Source organism: Tachyglossus aculeatus, chromosome 22 (genome assembly GCF_015852505.1).
Source record: "Tachyglossus aculeatus isolate mTacAcu1 chromosome 22, mTacAcu1.pri, whole genome shotgun sequence".
NCBI classification, from domain to species: domain Eukaryota; kingdom Metazoa; phylum Chordata; class Mammalia; order Monotremata; family Tachyglossidae; genus Tachyglossus; species Tachyglossus aculeatus.
Window position 1 is genome coordinate 59,614,189 of NC_052087.1, and position 18,643 is coordinate 59,632,831.

The 18,643-nt window shown below is 53.3% G+C and overlaps 1 protein-coding gene across 2 annotated transcripts in view; it reads left to right on the top strand.

Annotated features, from left to right (window-relative positions):
- Positions 1-18,643, top strand: part of CPT1A (carnitine palmitoyltransferase 1A) — a 106,377-nt gene that overhangs the window by 60,940 nt on the left and 26,794 nt on the right. For both annotated transcript variants that reach the window (XM_038764024.1, XM_038764025.1), the window contains exons 3-8: positions 2,708-2,847; positions 7,896-8,067; positions 12,209-12,310; positions 12,869-13,006; positions 14,872-14,949; positions 18,250-18,357. In XM_038764024.1, coding sequence (XP_038619952.1) covers positions 2,708-2,847; positions 7,896-8,067; positions 12,209-12,310; positions 12,869-13,006; positions 14,872-14,949; positions 18,250-18,357 — 738 coding nt within the window. The remainder of the gene's footprint in view (positions 1-2,707; positions 2,848-7,895; positions 8,068-12,208; positions 12,311-12,868; positions 13,007-14,871; positions 14,950-18,249; positions 18,358-18,643) is intronic.

The window sequence follows — 18,643 nt, forward strand, 5'->3', positions numbered from 1 at the left end:
ACTTACCCCGGGTCACACAGCAGACATGTGGCGGAGTCTATGATCTCTGACTCCAAAGCCCGTGCTCTTTCCACTGAGCCACGCTGCTTTTCCTATGCCACACTGCTTCTCCTATATGCAGTATGCATTCAATAAATATGATTGAATGAATTTAAAGCCAGTGGTGGGGAGTTTTTGACTCCTCAAAAGAAGTCAAAGGACTTGGGAGAGTACAATATAATATATACAATATAATAGAGTTGGTAGACGCATTCCCTGCCCACAAGGAGCTTCTAGTCTAGAGGGGGAGACCGACATTAATAGAAATAAAGAGATTACAGATATGGACCTGAGTACAGTGGGGCTGAGGGTAGGGTGAGTAAAAGGTGCAAATCTGAGTGCAAGGGTGAGGCAGAAGGGAGAAAGGAAATGAGGGGTTAGTCAGGGAAGGCCTCTTGGAGGAGATGTGATTTTAATAAGGGCTTGAAGGTGGGGAGAGTAGTGGTCTGTTGGCGTTCCAGGCCAGAGGCAGGTTGTGGGTTAAAGGTCGGTGGGGAGATAGACGAGATCAAAGTGCAGTGAGTAGGTTGGTGTTAGAGGAGCAAATTTGGACTGGACAAGGGAGAAGTTGGTGACCGGGAAGCCAGGGAGGAGGCTGGGCCCCGGAGTCAAGCTGGGATGGGGCAAGTGCCCGGTCCAGGGTGGCACTATGGGGATGAAGAGAAAGAGGTGGGCCCCGGAAATGGGGGGCCTCCGGAGACCCACGGGATTTGGTGACTGACCCGATGCGAGGGTTGAAAGAGAGCGAGCCATTGAGGATAATGCAAGGTGGGGGGCTTCGGGGCCAGCTGGGGTGATAGGAGTCGTGCGTAACAATCAGAGCAGCTGCTCTTATTGTGGTAGTAAGGGCTTCCGCAGCTCCCGCAGCTCTGGCCTCAGTCCTTGGCCAGACTCTCTCCATAAGATGATCTGACGCTTTCTGAGAGAAGGGGGTGGTCACCGCATTAAAGGCCGCTGCCAGGGGAACCTGGTGGAGCATTAGCCCAGAGCGGAGGCTGTTAGATTTGGCCAGGAGGAAGGGGTCTCCGGGGACCATGGAAAAAGCGGTTTCCGGGGAGCAGCGGGAGCGGAGGCCATTCATGGGGGTTCAGGAGAGATTTGGAGGAGAGGGAGTGAGGGCAGCAGGTTTTGGCAACTCAGTCCAGGAGTCTGGACAGGCGTGGCATTGGGGAGGTGGGCCTGTAGCTGGAGGGGGCCAGCCAGGGAAGGTTTTATTTTTCAGTCGGATTGGACGGGTAGACTGACGCACAGGACGGTTTAGCGGTGGGAGTCTGGTGGGGCGGGAGAAGCAAGTTCCGTTGTTTAACTTTCTGCTTGAAGCAGTGTCTGTGGGAGCCCTCCCTCTGCGAAGTGGTCGCTTACTCACGGTGAAGAGCAGCGTATACCGGTATAGCCGCCCCAGCTGGCGGTGACAGGGACTTCTGAGTTGGTCTCACCAGAGGTGGGCAGGCCCTTGGCGACTCATGGGCCCAGGTTGGGCGTGGCCAGTTGGCATCAGGCTTTTAGAGAGATGAATCCCAGCCACTGGCTAATGGATCCCGAGCCTGCTGAATTGGAGCCATTTTCCATTGCTGAGATTGTTTCCTCTAATGGCAGTTGGTGTTTTAGGCACATTGTTCTGTGGGCCTGCCCTTCTTCACTTGTATGTTGCCAACTTGTACTTCCCAAGCGCTTAGTACAGTGCTCTGCACACAGTAAGCGCTCAATAAATACGATTGATTGATTGATTGATTCACTTTGCCCCACTGTGAGGCCCTTGTGGTGGAGGTGGGGTGGCGAGCGCTCATGTGTGTGTAACCTAGCCAAGCACGAGGCGGGCCACACATCTTGCACACAGACCGTTAGTATTGTTTCGTGGTGTCTATTTCACAAGGTCCTGGTAGCCAAGAAATGTGTCTACTAACTCTGTTATCTTGTATCATCATCATCAATCGTATTTATTGAGCGCTTACTGTGTGCAGAGCACTGTACTAAGCACTTGGGAAGTACAAGTTGGCAGCATGTAGAGACAGTCCCTACCCAACAGTGGGCTCACAGTCTAAAAGGGGGAGACAGAGAACAAAACCAAACATACTAACAAAATAAAATAGAATAGATATGGACAAGTAAAATAAATAAATAAAAAGAGTAATAAATATGTACAAACATATATACGTATATACAGGTGCTGTGGGGAAGGGAAGGAGGTAAGATGGGGGGATGGAGAGGGGGACGAGGGGGAGAGGAAGGAACTTGTACTCTCTCAAGTGCTTAATATAGTGCTCTGCACACAGCAGGCAGTCAATACATACCATTGATTGATTAACTGGGCTCCTAAGTGACCTAAATTTTAGAGCTCAGTGCCTTTCTTCCTTTTCCTGTTGTCTGACAGGCTTTCATTTCTTCTTCCCAGGTAGTTGCTGTTTAGCGGGGAGGGGGAGGCTGAGAGAAAGGGGAGGGCCATAGCCTGGGGGCAGGGGTGGGGTGAATCAAGTTCTTGAGCCAGGGGATCTGTCGGTCCTAGGGCCATGCGGGCTGGGGTGGGCTTGGTGGAGGTGGTGGGCCGGAGGGAGGTGTATTGGAAGCCCCCCAACCCCCCCCCCCACCCCTACTGATCCCTGGCACTTGATGATGCGGTGTGCTGGGCCCGGCTGGGGGTAAGAAGTCGTGTGTCTGTGTTTCCTTGCAGAATGGAATCATCACGGGCGTGTATCCTGCCAGCCCCACCAGCTGGCTCGTCGTGGTGGTGGGCGTCATGTCCACCACGTATGCTCAAGTCGACCCCTCGCTGGGCTTGATCGCAAGAATCAATCGGACGCTCGACACAACGTACGTCTGGGCATCATTTTCCGGGTCCCTGGAGTTTTTCATTCGTTCATTCAATCGTATTTATTGAGCGCTTACTGTGTGCAGAGCACCGTACTAAGCGCTTGGGAAGTACAAATCGGCAACAATCCCCATCTGTAAAATGGGTGGGTTCGCTGCCTTTCCCCGGGGAGGTGGCCGGGGCGGGGAGGGGGGAAGCTATCAAAACCTCCCAGACCCCTTTGCAGAACGGCTTGGGATGGGCCGCCTCTCCCCAGGGGCCTGGGTAGGGAGACCGGCTGCCTTCCAGAGGTTTGGACGTGGACATCAGCTGCTTCTTTGGGGTCCAGGTGGGGAGATTTACTTCCCGGGAGCCTGGGCACGAAGATCGCCCGCTTCCCCGGGGTTGGAGAATGAAGATCGGCTACTTCCCAGGGGTCCAGGCATGGAAACTCCTACCTGGCGGAGAGGCGAGCATAAGGCAGGGAGGAAAGTCTCTCCAGGGTGGGAGATTTGGGGCCAAGGGCCACCGCCTTCCCCAGGCCATCTGGGGCTACACAGCGGCAGGACCAGCAAAGCCAGGCCAGTCGGAAAGTTGGAAGGCTGAGGGTTTGGGGTCCCGGGTCTGCTGGGGAAGGGAGGGAGGGACGGATGGAGGGATGGAGCCAGTGACTATGAGGACTAGCTCGTCTGCCCGTCCCGTCAGTAGTATTGACTGAGTAGGGCAGTACAGTGGACACAGCCCTGTGGTAAAGCCTCAGGGAGAGTCCAATAGGGTCGGTAATAATAATAAATCATAAGAATTATGGTGTTCGTTAAGTGCTTACTATGTGCCAGGAACTGTTCTCAGCGCTGGGGTAGATGCAAGATAATTGGTCTGGACATAGTCCCTTTCCCACGTAAGGATCACTGTCTTAACCCCCATTTTACAGATGAGGGAACTGAGGCAGAGAGAAGTTAAGTGACTTACCCAGTGTCACAGCAGACGTGGCGGAGCCAGGCTTAGAACCCATGACCTTCTGACTCCCAAACCTGTGCTCTGTCCACTATTCCATGTAGACACGACCCCTGCTCTCGAGGAGCAGCCAGCAGTCTAGTCTGGGTGACAGAGCCCGAAGTAAATTGTAATAGGAGGAAGTGATAGACTGTGGAAATAGACTGGACTCCCCAGACCAGGGGTGGGGGTGGGTCCCTAAGTGCTTAGGTGACACAGAACTGCTGGAGAGGTGGAAGGGGGAGGAAATAGGGTGGGGAAGGGAGAGATGAATGAGGTAAGGCCCGAGAAGCATCATGCCCTAGTGGTTAGAGCACAGACCTCAGAGTCAGAAGGACCTGAATTCTAATCCCGGCTCTGCCACTTTTCTGCTCTGCTGTATGACCTTCATTTCATTTCTTTGTGCCGCAGTGACCTCATCTGTAAAATGAGGATTAAAGCTGTAAGCCCCATGTGGAATGTGGACTGTGTCCAACCTGATTAGCTTGTATCTACCCCAGCGCTTAGAACAGGGCCTGGCACATAGTAAGTAGCACGGCTCAATGGAAAGAGCACAGGGCTTGAGAGTCAGAGGTCATGGGTTCTAATTCCGGCTCCGCCACTTGTCAGCTGTGTGACTTTGGGCAAGTCATTTAACTTCACTGTGCCTCAGTTCCCTCATCTGTAAAATAGGGATTAAGGCTGTGAGCCCCACGTGGGACAACCTGATTTCCCTGTATCTCCCCCAGTGCTTCAAACAGTGCTTGGCACATAGTAAGCACTTATTAAATACCATTATTATTATTATTATTATTATTATTATTATTATTATAAATGTTTAACAAATACCATTTTTTTAAAAAATAGGCCTCCTGCAGGAGATGGGGAAACTAGTGATCTGATCAATCAATCAATCAATCGTATTTATTGAGCGCTTACTGTGTGCAGAGCACTGTACTAAGCACTTGGGAAGTACAAGTTGGCAACATATAGAGACAGTCCCTACCCAACAGTGGGCTCACAGTCTAAAAGGGGGAGACAGAGAACAAAACCAAACATACTAACAAAATAAATAGAATAGATATGTACAAGTAAAATGAATAAATAGAGTAATAAATATGTACAAACATATATTAATATATACAGGTGCTGTGGGGAAGGGAAGGAGGTAAGATGCTGATCTGATGGGTGTGAAGGTAAAGGGAGCTACAGGTGGAAGAGGTTGGTGGGTGGCCAGAGAGACTTGTACTTCCCAAGCACTTAGTACTGTGCTCTGCACACAGTAAGCACTCAATAAATACGATTGAATGAATGAATGAATGGATGAAAGAATGATGCCCAGTGAGTAGATCGGCTCAAAAGAGAGAAAGGATATGAGCTGGGATGTAGTGGGAGAGGAGTGTGGTTGAGTAGAAGGGGGAACGAGGGCTTTAAAGCTGATGGCCGCGAGGATCTGTCAGGCTCCATGAGGAATGGGCAGCCTTTGGAGAGTGGGGAGATGTGCTGACCAGACTGGGGACATACTGGTAGGAGAGATGGAGGCTGAAGGCCCAGCAAATGCTAAAGGTCTCTGGGAGTATGGGGAAAAGAGATAGGGTCCCTGGAGTCCTGGCCAGACCTCCTTCCCTCCCTCTCTCCCTCTGGACTAATGAGGAAAGCAGATTTTCTGGAAATTGGGCCAAACATTTTCACCTTGACCAAAGCAGACTTCAAGTGGACAAAATTTAAATTTCTCTGGCCGCAGTGGTGAAAGAGTTAAAGTATGACTAGAGGAAACTGAAAGGTTTCTACCGTTTGGATCTGAACAGAAAAATCTGTCAATCGATCATATTTATTGAGCGCTAGCTGGGTGCAGATCACTCTTCTAAGCGCTTGGGAGAGTACACTATAACAGAGTCGCTAGGCATGTTCCCTGCTCACAAGGAGCTTACAGTCTAGAGGGGGAGACGGACATTAATAAATTAAAATATGGCTGTGGACAAAAGTGCTGTGGGGCTGAGGAAGGGGTGAATAAAGGCTGCAAATCCAAGTGCAAGAGCAACACAGAAGGGAGTGGGAGAAGAGGAAATGAGGGTTTGGTGGGGAAGGCCTCTTGGAGGAGATGTGGTTTCAATAAGGTTTTGATGGTGGGGAGAGAGATTGTCAGATATGAAAGAGGAGGGCGTGGCGAGCCAGAGATAAGATGTGTGTGGGAGGTTGGTGGCGAGATAGGCGATTGAGGTACTGTGAGTAGGTTGGCGTTAGAGGAGCGAAGTGTGCGCCCTGGGCTGTAGTAGGAGAGCAGTGAGGTAATATGGTGGGGGCAAAGGAGGGGGCAGCCACCAGAGGTTCTTGAGGAGTGGGGACTGAACATTTTTGTAGAAAAATGATCCAGGCAGCAGGGCGAAATATGGACTGGAGTGGGGAGAGACAGGAGGCAAGGAGGTGAGTGAGAAGGCTGATACAGTAGTCAAGATGGGATGGGATAAGTGCTTGGATTGACCCGATGGCAGTTTGGATGGCGAGGGCAGATTTTAGCAATGCCAAGGTTGAACTGCCAGGATTTGGTGGCAGGCGTAGTATTCATTCGATTGAATATATTGAAAAAGGACATTGAAATCTAGGGAGCGGGGCTTCGGCTCGCACAGTCCCCTGACCCCCACAAGGCTGAGCCCCTCTGCCTGACCTCCAACCTGGAAGGAGGAGTGGGAGGTGGAGAGGGAGGAGGAGGAAGAGGAGGAGGAGGTGGTTTCGGTTGTTGAACATCAGTGTCATTTTAATCATCATCATCATGATCATTATGGTATTTGTTAAATAATTACTAAGCACTGGGGTAGAGAAGCAGCATGGCTCAGTGGAAAGAGCCCGGGCTTTGGAGTCAGAGGTCATGGGTTCAAATCCCAGCTCCGCCACTTGTCAGCTGGGTGACTTTGGGCAAGTCACTTCACTTCTCTGGGCCTCAGTTACCTCATCTGTAAAATGGGGATTAAGATTGTGAGCCCCACATGGGACAACCTGATCACCTTGTAGCTTCCCCAGCACTTAGAACAGTGCTTTGCACATAGTAAGCGCTTAACAAATGCCATTATTATTATTATTATTTAGATAGCTTCAATGTAATGAGAGTTGAGTGGGCCAGAAGGCCACCCCTGGCCCATGCAAGTGAATAAAGAAAAAGACAAACACCTGATTCCCACATCTGTGTTTGAAAGCCAGCCTCAAGGGGAGGGAGAGACTCTCATTCTGGTGGATTAAGCGGAAGACGAAGGGGTTTCATTATTTCCAAGAGACTGGAATTGGTTTCCCAGCCATTGCCGCATCAGGCAGAAACTCCTGACCATCGGCCTTAAGGCCCTTGGTCAGTTCCTTCCTTCCTCCTTCCCTTTCCCTCCCTCCCTCTCTCCCTCCCTGTTTCCCTCTCTCCCTCTTCACTGTGCTCTTCTTCCACTACAGCCCGGCTCACACACTTGGCTCCTCTCAGTCCAGTCCAGTTGCTGTGCTTCGGTGTCATCTCTCTTGCTATCAACCCCTAACTCATGCCCTCCCTCCCTTCTTTCTGGACTCCCTCACCCCCCCATATTCGATAGACCACGACACTCCCCATCTTAAGTGCCCTATTCAAATCACATCTCCTCTAGGAAGCCTTCCCTGACTAATCTCTCATCCCCCCGCCCCTTTTCTCATTCCCTTCTGGGTCACCTCTGCCCTTGAATCAGTGCCCCCGAACACATAGGCTTGTACCTCTACATTTGGTTTCCTCCCCTACCTGTAATTAATTTGTATTGTCCTCCTTGAGAGTATAAGCTCCTTGAGGGCAGGGACCACGTCCACCCACTGAGCTCCCAAGTGCTCAGTACGGTACCCTGGACACACTCAGTGGTTGTTGGATGGATGGACGGAGGGATTGAGGTAACCCTGGGGTTCACCCTTGCGTTGGCCTGGCCCCCCCCCCCCCCCCGGAATTGAGATGGGCCGGCGTGGCCACGCGCAGACCTGCCGGCCTCCCTCCCCCTAGTCCGGTGCCGTGCCTACTGGATGCCATCGCTGGAGGATTCGGTGTGGGGGGAACCGGTGGCTCCCGGCTCCTCGGTGACGTGGGGCCGTCCCTCTTGTGTCACAGTGGGTGCCTGTCCAGCAAGACACGGAGCATTGTGAGCGGCGTCCTGTTTGGCACTGGACTGTGGGTGACCCTGATGCTAACCATGCGCTACTCCCTGAAGATGCTGCTCTCCTACCACGGCTGGATTTTCTCGGAGTATGGAAAACTGTCCAAGGCCACCAAGGTTTGGATGGTAAGGCCCCCTCTCCAACCCTCCCCGGCAGTAGCCGGCACCACCGCCCCTCGACGTCCTCATCATCATCTGGACCCAGAGGGGCGGGAGCTCCCTGCCCCCCGTCCCGGTGACAGCAGGGTTCTCTGGCTTTATAATGGGGGTATTTGTGCTGGGGTGGATACAGCTTAATCAAGTCCTGCGTGGGGCTCACAATCTATGTTGGAAGGAGAAGAGGATTGAATCCCCATTTTGCAGAAGAGGGAACTGAGGCCTAGAGAAGCCAAGTGACTTGCCCAAGGTCAAACAGCAGACAAGTGGCAGAGCTGGACATAGAACCCAGGCCCTCCTACTCCCAGGCCCTGCTCTTTCCATTAGGACACGTTGCTTCGTCCCCAGGGCTGCTTCCTCAAATGCTGGGGCCCAAGCTTCTTTTTGCAGCTTCACTGGGGAACCTAGCTAGCCCTCCTCTTCTCCCTGCTGGGCAAGAGAGGAGGGAGGGGGATTGGAGGCCGGTGTGTGTGTGTGTGTGTGTGTGTTGCGCATGTGGGGACTGCATATAATGCAGCTCTCTTCCAGGCTCGAGAGACAGAAACCAGACGGGCACAGTGGCCCCTGGGGTTGTGGCCACACCGTGCCCATGCTGACAGACACTCATCATCATCATCAATCGTATTTATTGAGCGCTTACTGTGTGCAGAGCACTGTACTAAGCGCTTGGGAAGTACAAGTTGGCAACATACTCCTTTCCTGTGCTGCCATGTTGGCTTCTGGCAGCGCCAGGCTGCGGAGGGGAGGGAGCTCCCACGGAAAGGAGAAGGGCGGCTGCTCAAGGGCCCGGGGAGAGAGCGTGTCGAGTGGGAGGGAGGATGGGGGAGTGGCCTTGTCCGTTTCCCGAGCTCCAGACCGCTGTATCAGGGAGGACGTCCAGTAGGGTGAACCTCAAGGCCTCCAGCAGCATCCCCAGCAGCCTCCAACAGCCCGGCCTGGTCCGGGACCCCACTCCGACAGGGAGCACCACACAGCACAGTGAACCCCGAGGCTTCCACCCCACCCCGGACGGCCTCCAACGACCCGGCCCGGGACCCCACTCGGACGGAGCTCGGGGGGCTGTGGGAGCCATGGGAGCTGGGAGCCGTGGGCAGCTACCGTGACTTCTGAGAGCTGAGCAGTTGGCCTGCCAGCTGACCGCTGCCCGCCAGGCCCAGAGGGGAGGGTGAAGGCGGGGAACTGTGGGGTGTTTTGGGGCCAGGCCAAGGCCAGACTCCAGCTGGGCCCTTCTCTGGCACTGGCCTGGGGGCTCTGAGCCCAACCTGAACCCCCGCAGGGCCCCCCTGCAGTCGGTGGGAAAGGGACAGTGGCTGGGGAGGGATTGCAAGAAGCAGCGTGGCTCAGTGGAAAGAGTATGGGCTTGGGAGTCAGAGGTCATGGGTTCAAATCCCAGCTCTGCCAGTTGTCAGCTGTGTGACTTTGGGCAAGTCACTCAACTTCTCTGTGCCTCAGTTACCTCAGCTGTAAAATGGGGATGAAGACTGTGAGCCCCACGTGGGACAACCTGATCACCTTGTGTCCTCTCCAGCGCTTAGAACAGTGCTTTGCACGTAGTAAGTGCATAACAAATGCCATCATTGTTATTATTATTATTATCTTGGAGACAGGCAAAGGGCCTCTCCTTCACGCTTCCCTCAAGCGGCCCAGCAGCAAAAACACCATCAATCGTCATCGTCAATCATATTTGTTGAGCGCTTACTGTGTGCAGAGCACTGTACTAAGCGCTTGGGAAGTACAAGTTGGCAACATATAGAGACAGTCCCTACCCAATAGTGGGCTCACAGTCTAAAAGGGGGAGACAGAGAACAAAACAAAAAATGAATCTGTTCAGCGCTTACTACTGGCCCGGCATCATGCTATGTGCCAGGCTAGATGCAATGGGATCAGCCTCCGGCCCTGGCTCCATTTTACAAATGAGAAAACTGAGGCCCAGAGAGGTTTTGGTGACTTGGCCAAGGTCCCACAGTAGCTCAGAGGCTGAGCAGGGACTAGAACTCAGGTCTCATGATTCCCCAGTCCCAGGCTCATCCCACTAGGCTGTACTGCCTTCCAGTTTTGGCAGTTTCAGCAGAGTTAAATGAGAAGCAGTGTGCTCTAGTGGAAAGAGCATGGGTCTGAGAGAGTCAGAGAGCCTGGATTCTAATTCATTCATTCAGTCATTCAATTGTATTTGTTGAGCGCTTACTGTGTGCAGAGCACGGTACTGAGCGCTTGGGAAGTACAATTCAGCAACAGATAGAGACAGTCCTGCCCACAACAGGCTCACAGTCTAGAAGAGGGGAGACAGACCTCAAAACAAGAAAACACGCATCAGAAGCATCATTATAAATAAATTAGAATTATAGATATATACACGTCATTAGTATAAAGTAAATAGAATTATAAGTATAAATATGTACATATATACACCAGTGCTGTGGGGCGGGGAGGGGGTTAGAGCAAAGGGAGCAAGTTGGGGTAATGGGGAGGGCAGGGGGAGCTGAGTAAAAGGGCTTAGTCTGGGTTCTAATTCCAGTTTCGCCACTTTTTTTTTTTTTGTCTCTATACTGAAAGCTCACTGTGACCAGGGAATGTGTCTACCAATTCTGTTAAGTTATACTCTCTCAAATGCTTAGTACAGCATAGTACAGTGGTCTGTACACAGTAAGCACTCAATAAATACAATTGATTGATTGATAGATTGCCTGCTGTGTGACTTTGGGCCAGTCACTTCACATCTCAGGGCCTCAGTTTCCTCATCTATAAAATAGGGTTTCAGTACCTATTCTCCATTCAATTTAGACTGTGAGCCCCATGTGTCTCTCCTGGTTACCTTGACTACTTCAGTACTTAGAACAGTGCTTGACAAGTAGTAAGCGTTTAACAAATATCATTAAAAAAAAATTGATGTTCCTTAGGGATCTCTAAAGTGGAGGGTGGGTTTGAGTGAATCTACCGGGCTTGATTGCTGGGGGATGCTTTGGGGGTGTGGGTATCGATGGGGGCACAGTCATGGGGGGAGGGGGGAGGTCATGTGAGGGAGGGCAGTCCTCCCTCTGCCCATCCACCAAGCTAGCTCTCTTCCTCCCTTCAAGGCCCTACTGAGAGCTCACCTCCTCCAGGAGGCCTTCCCAGACTGAACCCCTTCCTTCCTCTCCCCCTCGTCCCCCTCTCCATCCCCCCATCTTACCTCCTTCCCTTCCTCACAGCACCTGTATATATGTATATATGTTTGTACATATTTATTACTCTATTTATTTATTTTACTTGTTCATATCTAGTCTATTTATTTTATTTTATTAGTATGTTTGGTTTTGTTCTCTGTCTCCCCCTTTTAGACTGTGAGCCCACTGTTGGGTAGGGACTGTCTCTAAATGTTGCCAACTTGTACTTTCCAAGCGCTTAGTCCAGTGATCTGCACACAGTAAGCGCTCAATAAATACGATTGATCGATTGATTGATGTGAGGGGAGGTGGTCCTGGGGCAGGGGGACGATTGTGAGGAGACAACAAGGGCGGGGGGAAAGCGATCCAGAGGGGTGTGTTCCCAAGGGGATGGTGTAGGGCCAAGATCCTGGAGAGGGGCACGGTTTGGGGGCCGGGGTCCCAGAGGGGGTTGCACCGGGGCATACTTTCTGGAGGGGTGTTTGTCAGGGGGCAGGTGGCGACCAGCTGCAGGGACCCCAAAAGTGAGGTGATTCTAAGGGCCTTCAAGGCCCTACTGAGAGCTCACCTCCTCCAGGAGGCCTTCCCACACTGAGCCCCCTCCTTCCTCTCCCCCTCCCCATCCCCCCGCCTTACCTCCTTCCCCTCCCCACAGCACCTGTATATATGTATATATGTTTGTACGTATTTATTACTCTATTTTATTTGTACATATTTATTCGATTTATTTTATTTTGTTAATACGTTTTGTTTTGTTCTCTGTCTCCCCCTTCTAGACTGTGAGCCCACTGTTGGGTAGGGACCATCTCTAGATGTTGCCAACTTGGACTTTCCAAGCGCTTAGTACAGTGCTCTGCCCACAGTAAGCGCTCAATAAATACGATTGAATGAATGAGTGAGTGAGATTCCAAGCCAAGGGTGCCCCGGATGCCTCTGTGAGCCAACCCCATCCTCTCTGGTCATTTCAGGGGATGGTCAAGCTTTTCTCGGGCCGGAAGCCCATGCTCTACAGCTTCCAGACCTCTCTGCCCCGCCTGCCTGTCCCCGCTGTGAAGGACACTGTGAACAGGGTGAGTTTCTGCCTTCGAGCCGTTGACTGCCTATGGATGAATGGTCCCTCAGGGCCCTCCCCGGCCACCCTGGAGCCTGGCTGTCATGGACCGTTGGAAGGGGATGCTCGAGGTCAGATGCTCCTTCAGGGGTGAATTAAGCTGGGATGGCATGGGCTGGACTTGATTTCCCTTGAAATTTCCGGCTTGACCCATGAGGCCCCCAGGAGTGCACCGTGGTTGACATGCGAGTGGCTGGTTACCAGTCCCGGCCCAGTAGCGTCCCAGACCCTCCCCGCCCGGGCTCCCCTCCCAGTCGGCTGTGATGGCGTGTAGATGCGCTGCTGGCCAGAATGCCGTGTGGGTCTGTGTCCGTTGTGTGGGTGCGTAGCTGGCTGGAGTGGCAGGCCTGGTGGGACTGAACCCCCCCCCCCCCCCCCCCCCCGCCCTTGAATGGCTCCAGCTATTTTTGTCCCAATTCGCGGCCCCCTGGGAGGGAGGGAGCGAGTGAGGAAGGTCCTAGCAGCTTCAGGGAAAGCCACCCGTTTGACCCGGTCCTCTCCCGCCCATTCGCTGTAGTACCTGGAATCCGTTCAGCCACTTATGAATGAAGAAAATTTCAAAAGAATGGACAGCCTTGCCAAAGATTTTGCAATCAATCTGGGACCCAAGCTGCAGTGGTATCTGAAGCTGAAGTCTTGGTGGGCCACCAATTATGTAAGTATCCAGCCGAGCCCCTGGCTCCGGCCCCCGGCCCCCGTCCAGCTGGGTGTCAAGGCCAGTCACGTGACTCTCCCTTCACCCTGAGGCCTGTCTGGGGGAAGGGAGTGGGTGCCCGGGTCCCTGGGCTTAGCAGCAAGATTGAGGAGCAGAGCAGAGCTCCTCCTTGTAGAGTAGGCGCTGAAGGCTGGTCCCTTCCTCCCGGCCCCCAGTCCACCCCTCAACATAATAATAATAATAATTATGGTATTTGTTAAGCCCTTATATGTGCCCAGCACTGTTCTATGCGCTGGAGTAGATCCAAGGTAATCAAGTTGTCCCATGTGGAGCTCACAGTCGTAATCCCCATTTTCCAGATGAGGTCACTGAGGCCCAGAGAAGTTAAGTGGCTTGTCCAAGGTCACACAGCTAGCAAGTGGTGGAGCTGAGATTAGAACCCATATCCTCTGACTCCCAAACCCACGCTCTTTCCACACTACTTCGGCCTTCAGCTGAGCCGCAGCCACCAAGTGGCCTGGACGGTTTTAGAGCCACATCGGGTTCATCATCATCATCATCATCATCATCATCATCATCATCATCATCATCACCTGGGTTCCCAGGAAATGGAAGTAGGGCGTCCTGCCCCGTGGCAGGCCATTGGTCGATTTTGCCTGGCTACAGAAGTAGCATTCATTCATTCATTCAATCGTATTTATTGAGCGCTTACTGTGTGCAGAGCACTGTACTAAGCGCTTGGGTAGCAGCTCAACCTACTGGAAAAAGGGCCCGGAGCTGGGAGGCAGAGGACCAGGGTTCTGATCCCAGCTCCACCACTTACCTCCTGAGTGACCTTGGGCAAGTCACTTAAATTCTCCGTTCCTCAGTTTCCACATCTGTCAAAAGGGGATTCAATATTTGTTCTCCTTCCTACTTAAACGTGAGTCCCTCATGGGGCAGGGACTATGTCTGAACTGACAATCTTGGAATTACCGCAGCACTTGATACTGTAAGCACATAACAAATTCCTCAATTATTATTATCATCATCATTGTTATTATAATAACTTACTGCATGGTTGGTGAAAATTCCTCCTGGGGTGAATCTCTGGGGGGCTGTGATGTCAAGGTGGGCCTGCCCAGGTCCTGCCTTGCAAAGGCAAGGAGTCCAGGATGCAGCTCCACCCCCGGGATCCTCCCAAATTGAGGATACCACCTGGCGTTCAGACACCGGCCACTGTCCCAGCCCAGCTGGGGTCCTTGTCCTTTCAGGCATGTGCCCTATCCCTCCGGGGTGGGTGTATTCACCGAGGGGAGTCACCACCAGCCTCACCCTCAGCAGCCCCCACCCCTCCCGAGGCGCCGGTCTCAGCCTCAGTTTCTTCTCCTGTGTCCGTCAACTCGTGTGGCCACCGTTCTTTCTTTCCTACGGGATGGCACTGCGGCCGACCTCCTCTACCTCCAAGTTCACTCTTTTCAGAGTAAAAATCACCACAATAATAGGATTGGGGCATCAAGTGGGTCCTCCTGGGCTGGGCGAAGCAGGCAGAGGCTAATTCGGTTGATCAGACCCGGTCCCCTGGCCCCGCCCCACCCCAGGGCTCACTGACTCTCTCAGAGGGAGAAAGAGAGAGCAGGGATCTGGTCCCCTGTGGACAGAGGCAGATCCAGAAATGGGGAGTGACGTGCCCGAGGCTGTCTTTGTGGTCTTCGTGGTCTCTGAGGTTTTGCACCTCCCAGCTCCGAGCGCTTTCCTCCCTTCTGGGGATCGTGCCCTGCCCTTGGCTCTGCCCGCAGCCCTGCCCTGATGGGTGTCGGTAGCTATGCGGTCGTCTGCTAAGGGTGTCTGTGCTCTTCTGCCTCTTGTCCTCGTCCCTCACACAGGTCAGTGACTGGTGGGAAGAATACATCTACCTCCGGGGGCGCGGACCCATTATGGTCAATAGCAACTACTTTGCCATGGTGAGTACCGTCAGGCAGCACCCAAATCTCGTGACTGGTGGGTGGCGGGACCAAGGGCAGCTCTCACCAGAGGGCACACCTTCTCGGCTCAGAAGGCCCGGGGTTCGGGCCGGGCCCCCACAGCCCAGGGACCCAGCCCCTCCAATGCAGTGGAGAGGAATGTACAGCTTTGCTCTGGACCGCACCTGACACCTGTGAACCTTGCCGGGCCTTGACAGAAGCAGCGGCCGCTGCCCGTAAACGGTGATGCCTCCTGCAGTGCCCACCACAGTGCCCACCGTGGTATCTGCCCTGCCACTGGAAGGAGAGCCCCGGTCCACCGGGTCCACAGCCCAGCCACAGTCCGGGCCTGTGCTCTTGGACCTGTGGGCCGGGATCCCAGCTCAGGCGGGACTCGACCCAGGGAGGGCCTGGGGAAGGAAACAGATGGACACTCTGGCTTCCCCGGAAAGGGGAAGACTCTTCCTGAGCACTGATAGAGGAGAGGCAGGAGGGCAGCCTGAGCCCCCACTTTCCTGAAGCGCCAAGGAAAACTGGGTCAGCGGGACCAGCCTGGTGCTGGTTTGGTGACATTTCTGCCCGGAGAGCAACATTCCCTTGTGTTCCTATAGGTTTAGCCAGATTTCCCAGGCAGTTTTTCCAACTTCCCTCAGCCTCACTAATACTGTTGTCCTTGGTAGTGTCTAGTGGTGGCGGTGACGATTGTGGTGGTGGGGGTGTTGAAGATGGTAGCCATGGAGGAGGTGGTGGTGAAGATGGTGGTGGGGGAAGGAGGTGATGGTGAAGATGGTGGTGGGGCAAGGAGGATCTGGATGTCTGCCCGACATCTAAAACTCAGCATGTCCAAGACTGAGCTCCTTATCTTCCCTCCCAAACCCTGCCCTCTCCCTGACTTTCCCATCACTGTTGACGGCACTTCCATCCTTCCCGTCTCACAAACCCGCAACCTTGGTGTCATCCTCGACTCCGCTCTCTCGTTCACTCCTCACATCCAATCCGTCACCAAAACCTGCCGGTCTCACCTCCGCAACATCGCCAAGATCCGCCCTTCCCTCTCCATCCAAACCGCTACCCTGCTCGTTCAATCGCTCATCCTATCCCGACTGGATTACTGCATCAGCCTCCTCTCTGATCTCCCATCCTCCTGTCTCTCCTCACTTCAATCCATACTTCATGCCGCTGCCCGGATAGTCTTTGTGCAGAAACGCTCTGGGCATGTTACTCCCCTCCTCAAACATCTCCAGTGGCTACCAATCAACATACGCATCAGGCGAAAACTCCTCACCCTGGGCTTCCAGGCTGTCCATCACCTCGCCCCCTCCTACCTCACCTCCCTTCACTCCTCCAACCCAGCCCGCACCCTCCGCTCCTCTGCCACCACTAATCTCCTCACCGTTAGGCCTCGTTCTCACCTGTCCTGCCGTCCACCCCCGTCCCACGTCATCCCCCTGGCCTGGAATGCCCTCCCTCCGCACATCCGCCAAGCTCGCTCTCTTCCTCCCTTCAAAGCCCTACTGAGAGCTCACCTCCTCCAGGAGGCCTTCCCAGACTGAGCCCCCCGCCTTCCTCTCGCCCTCCGCCCCCTCCCCTATCTCCCCTGCCATACCTCCTTCCCCTCCCCACCGCACCTGTATATATGTATATATGTTTGTATGTATTTATTACTCTATTTTATTTGTACATATTTATTCTATTTATTTTATTTTGTTAATATGTTTTGTTTTGTTGTCTGTCTTCCCCTTCTAGACTGTGAGCCCGCTGTTGGGTAGGGACCGTCTCTATATGTTGCCAACTTGTACTTCCCAAGCGCTTAGTACAGTGCTCTGCACACAGTAAGCGCTCAATAAATATGATTGAATGAATGAAAGGAGGTGACGGTGATGGAGGAAAGAGGTGATGGTGGTGGTGATGGAGGAGGGAGTGATGTTGGTGGTCGTGGTATAATTACAGCAGAAGCAGCCTCGCTTAGTGGAAAGAGCCCAGGCTTCGGTGTCCGAAGTCCTGGGTTCTAATCCCACCTCCGCCACTTGTCAGCTGTGTGACTTTGGGAAAGTCACTTAACTTCTCGGTGCCTCAGTGACCTCATCTGTAAAATGGGAACTGAGACTGTGAGCCCCACGTGGGACAACCTGATTACCCTGTATCTACCCCAGTGCTTAGAACAGTGCTCGGCACATAGTAAGCGCTTAACAAATACCAACATCATTATTATAATGGTACTGATTAAATCCCTGCCGTATTCCAAGCACTGTGCTGCGTATTGGGTCGATGGGAGGTAAAGCAATTAGGTTTGGTCCTGCTGGGGTTCCCAATCAAGACTGGGCGGGACCGGAAAGAGCAGGAACAGAGCAAAACTCTCTGTGACAAGATCCGCATTCCCTACTCTCCCCACTGGCTCCCAGTTCCCAGTGCCCCGGCAGCCTTCCCTCAGCAGCCTCCCAGGGATCGGTAGCATGAGGTGAAGCCAGGATTAGGGAGCGGCAGGGACCCCGGCGCTCCTGGGGGCTCTGGGCCACGTGGGCCCCTGCTAGTGGCCCCCGTCCGGTGCTCTGGATCCCCCCTCCCGCCCCCGCACCGGTCCCCGGGACAGCCATTCTCCAACCCGCGGAGCTCTGGAGGGGAAACGTGCCGTTGGCCTGGAAACCCCATTTGGGGCAGAATAGTCACCAGTTTCGGAGAAAATTCTTGGGCAAGTGATTGGAAAACAAATGTCAAACTCCAGGGTGACTAAAACTTGCAAAGTGACCCTTTCCTTGGTGTATGGAGACCTTTCCCCTCATAGCTGAGCTGCCACCACCTAGTATGTGAAGCTCGAATCAGCTGGGAAGAGTTTAACAGGGAAGAGTGGCGAAACGCTGTCTGGTGTAACTGGGAGGCTCATCTCCAAGAGACCTTCCCCTGTTAAGTCCCCTTTCCCCCGGCTCTCTCGCCCTTCTGTGTTGTCTGTGCACTTGGATCTGTGACCTCTGGGCATTTAATATCCACCCCACCCTCAATCCCACAGCACTTGTGTACAAACCTTTAAATTATATATTTTAAATGATTTATCTCTATCGATGTCTGTCTCCCCTTATAGACTGTAAGCTTTCTTTGGGCAAGGGACTTGTCTTCCGTCTCTGTTGTATGGCACTCTCCCAAGTGCTTAGTTACAGTGCTCTCTGCAGACGGTAAGCACTCAGTAGATACCATTGATGATGATGAGGATGACTTTGCCACGTGGATTTCCTGCCCTATCCCGCGCTCCGACCCTAACGCTTTCCTTTTCCCTGCTTTGTTTGGGGCTGGGTGCTGCCCGTTCAGGACTTGCTGTATGTCATCCCGACACACCTGCAGGCTGCCAGGGCTGGCAACGCCATCCACGCCATCCTGCTCTACCGGAAGAAGCTGGACCGCGAGGAAATCAAGCCCGTACGTAACTGTGGGCCGCCTGTGTTCGGGAAGCCCTCTTCACCCGGGGGGTGGGTGGGTGAAGCACAGCACGGGCCTTCTTCTTCAGAGGACTTGCTTGGGGGAGGGGAGCCAGGGGCTGGGGGCTGCTTCTGTTCACAAGCCCTAGGATTATACCTGATATGCTCTCAGTCTTTTCCTTTATCCATGATGGGAGGAGAAATGACAGTTTCACGTGGGGAAAGCCCGGCGTGGAACAGACACCCCGTAGGCTATTCAGGGACCCAGCTGGGCCTCGGGATGTCTG